Genomic DNA, 2,500 nt, shown 5'->3' on the forward strand with positions numbered 1-2,500 from the left:
GGAGCCCACGTGGGATGTAGGATGCGTCACCGGCACTTTGCTGGCCGGCACTGGCACCGTTGGCCCTTGAGTGCCTTGGCGGCCGGCAGAGGGGTCGCGCGCACAGACCCTGCAGCTCGTCGACTTCGGTTTCTTCGTCCGTTGAATTAGCTGGTGAACCGTCGACTTTTCTTTGGCGCGAGAAATTCTGATAATTTTGTTTTCTTATTGTTTATGGATTTATGTTCGTATTCGTACACCAAGCGTACTACCGTAGATTATAAAAATCTTAATGGCTCGCAAAGGAGACAGTTAAATTAAGAAAGTATAAGTAAAGGGAAATTTTGAAATTGTTCATTGAGAAAAACTCTAAAAAATAGACACATCCAAAGGACTAAGCAGCAAAAACAGTGGTACTGATCTACGAACACGGACGTGCATCCGCCATTTTCAAACCGACAGAGAAGAAAAGAAAAGAAAAGAAAAGAAAAAAAACAAATCGAGCACCAAGGAAATCACCAATACCATCACCGCCGCTAAAACCGAAACAAAAAGACAAAATACAAGATGGCGTCGCTTCCAGAAAAGAAGACGAGAAATTCGACGGAACGACACGCGCCAAATTTGTGGATTGGCCTAGCTGTCGTGGTGTTCATCGGCCTTCCTGGATCAGCTGATTCACAAGGACTGCAAGATCTGTTGAAACTCCAAGCAACCGTTAGCAGCCACACGCAATCTCTTCTTATCTTGCGGGAATACCAGACTTTGACTGATAAGATATGGAAGTGGTATCAAGATATTCAAAAGTAAGTTTATTTTCTTTCTTCATTATTTTTTGCACAGACACGCACGCGCACGGAAATGCACACACACACACACACACACACACACACACACACACACACACACACACACACACACACACACACACACACACACCCTGCATACAAACTAGTACACACACTCACAAACACATAAAGTGTACACAGGCATGTACAGTTTATATAAATACACATGCGCAAACACAAGCACAATCATGCACAGGCATACAGATATGTGTAGACCACAAACGTACACGTGTAAGCAAACATAATCAAACGCGTACATAAACACACACACACGTGTGCGCACATACACACTGTACAATTTTTTTTTTACTTTATCTTTGAGATATGTTTTCAAAAATATCTATAATCTTATCTTATCGTCAGAATTACTTTCATTGTCATTACTTTAGTCATGTGCGTTAGCATAGTAAAAATAGTGCTAAATATGATGAAGATAATTATGATAACGATAGTAATAACAATGATAGTAACAATGATGATAATAACAATTATGATAATAATGTTAATAGGAATGATAACAATACTGATAATCATGATAATGATAGCAATGATGATAATGATAACAGAGTAATGATAATATTGATAAGGACTATGGTAATAAGGATGATAATGATAATAGCAATGACGTTAATCATATATTGATAATTATAATGATAATAATAATAATAATGATAACGGTGATAATGATAATAAAAATAATGAAAATAATAATAATGATTATAATAAGGATGATAACGATAATGATAATAATGATAATGATAATGATGATGATACTGATAATAATCATAACAATAATGATGATAATATTAATGATTAATAATCTTAAGAATTACAATTACAAAATGATAACAACAATAAAAATAACAATAGATTTTTTCTCATGTGGTTTCGAGTGATTCGCCGTGAAATATCAATTCGTGTAGATTTTCAGTCGATTGCATGTCGTTTCAAATAACTTTATTCCTATTCCTGCAAAAAAATATTTGTCGTTTTAGATAGACTATTAGGTGCTACCGTGACCTAACTGATATTCGTGCATAACTTTAGATAAATATATATTACGAAGGCATCTAACCTCATCTTACCCTAATTCACCAATAATAATCTTAACCCTTAGTTATTCTTACCTGGTTTCACCTAAATTTCTAATGCTAACGCCACCGAATAGTCTAATTATGTAAGCTAATCCTCAGTCGATTATTACTAATCTTCAAATAACCTTATTCCTATTCCTACAAACCTAATTTCTAACCTAATTAACTTTACTAACCTACCTAACTAGTTAATGCTACCTCACCTGACCTAATCTACCTCACCTCTAGTTGTCCTAACCCTCTAAATAATTTTACCAACCAATCACCTCATCTAACCTAGTCTAATCCTAACCTAATCTTACCCTAACCTCACCTAACCTAATCTTAACCTAACCTAAACTGTTAGGTAACTTAGATAGATTATTTTTGAAGCAGAAAGAAATTTGTATAATTCATTTGATATGTTTAAGGCTATTCTAACAGACATACAATATCCACAAAAAAAAAATCGTTACAGAAATAAAGGTATTTTATCCACAGCTGCACAACATGAAACCCCATGTTGTTGGTTCTATGCTGTTTTTTTCTGTATGAGGAAAACAAACTTCCGAAGTTCTTGCACTGAAATACAGTTGATTT

At 35.1% G+C, this 2,500-nt stretch overlaps 1 protein-coding gene across 3 annotated transcripts in view; it reads left to right on the top strand.

The window, feature by feature from the left end:
* Positions 1 to 46: 46 nt before the first annotated feature.
* The window catches only part of LOC122264306 (uncharacterized), a 21,454-nt gene continuing 19,000 nt past the window's right edge, over positions 47 to 2,500 (top strand). Inside the window, exon 1 of one of the 3 annotated variants that reach the window (XM_043033140.2) lies at positions 47 to 785. In XM_043033140.2, the coding sequence (XP_042889074.2) occupies positions 547 to 785 (239 nt within the window). In that variant the 5' untranslated portion in view covers positions 47 to 546. The remainder of the gene's footprint in view (positions 786 to 2,500) is intronic. The other 2 variants (XM_086544814.1, XM_043033141.2) reach the window with 2 other exon arrangements.

Source organism: Penaeus japonicus, unplaced genomic scaffold (assembly GCF_977035675.1).
Source record: "Penaeus japonicus unplaced genomic scaffold, GWHDUDI00000001_assembly GWHDUDI00000015, whole genome shotgun sequence".
Taxonomy (NCBI): domain Eukaryota; kingdom Metazoa; phylum Arthropoda; class Malacostraca; order Decapoda; family Penaeidae; genus Penaeus; species Penaeus japonicus.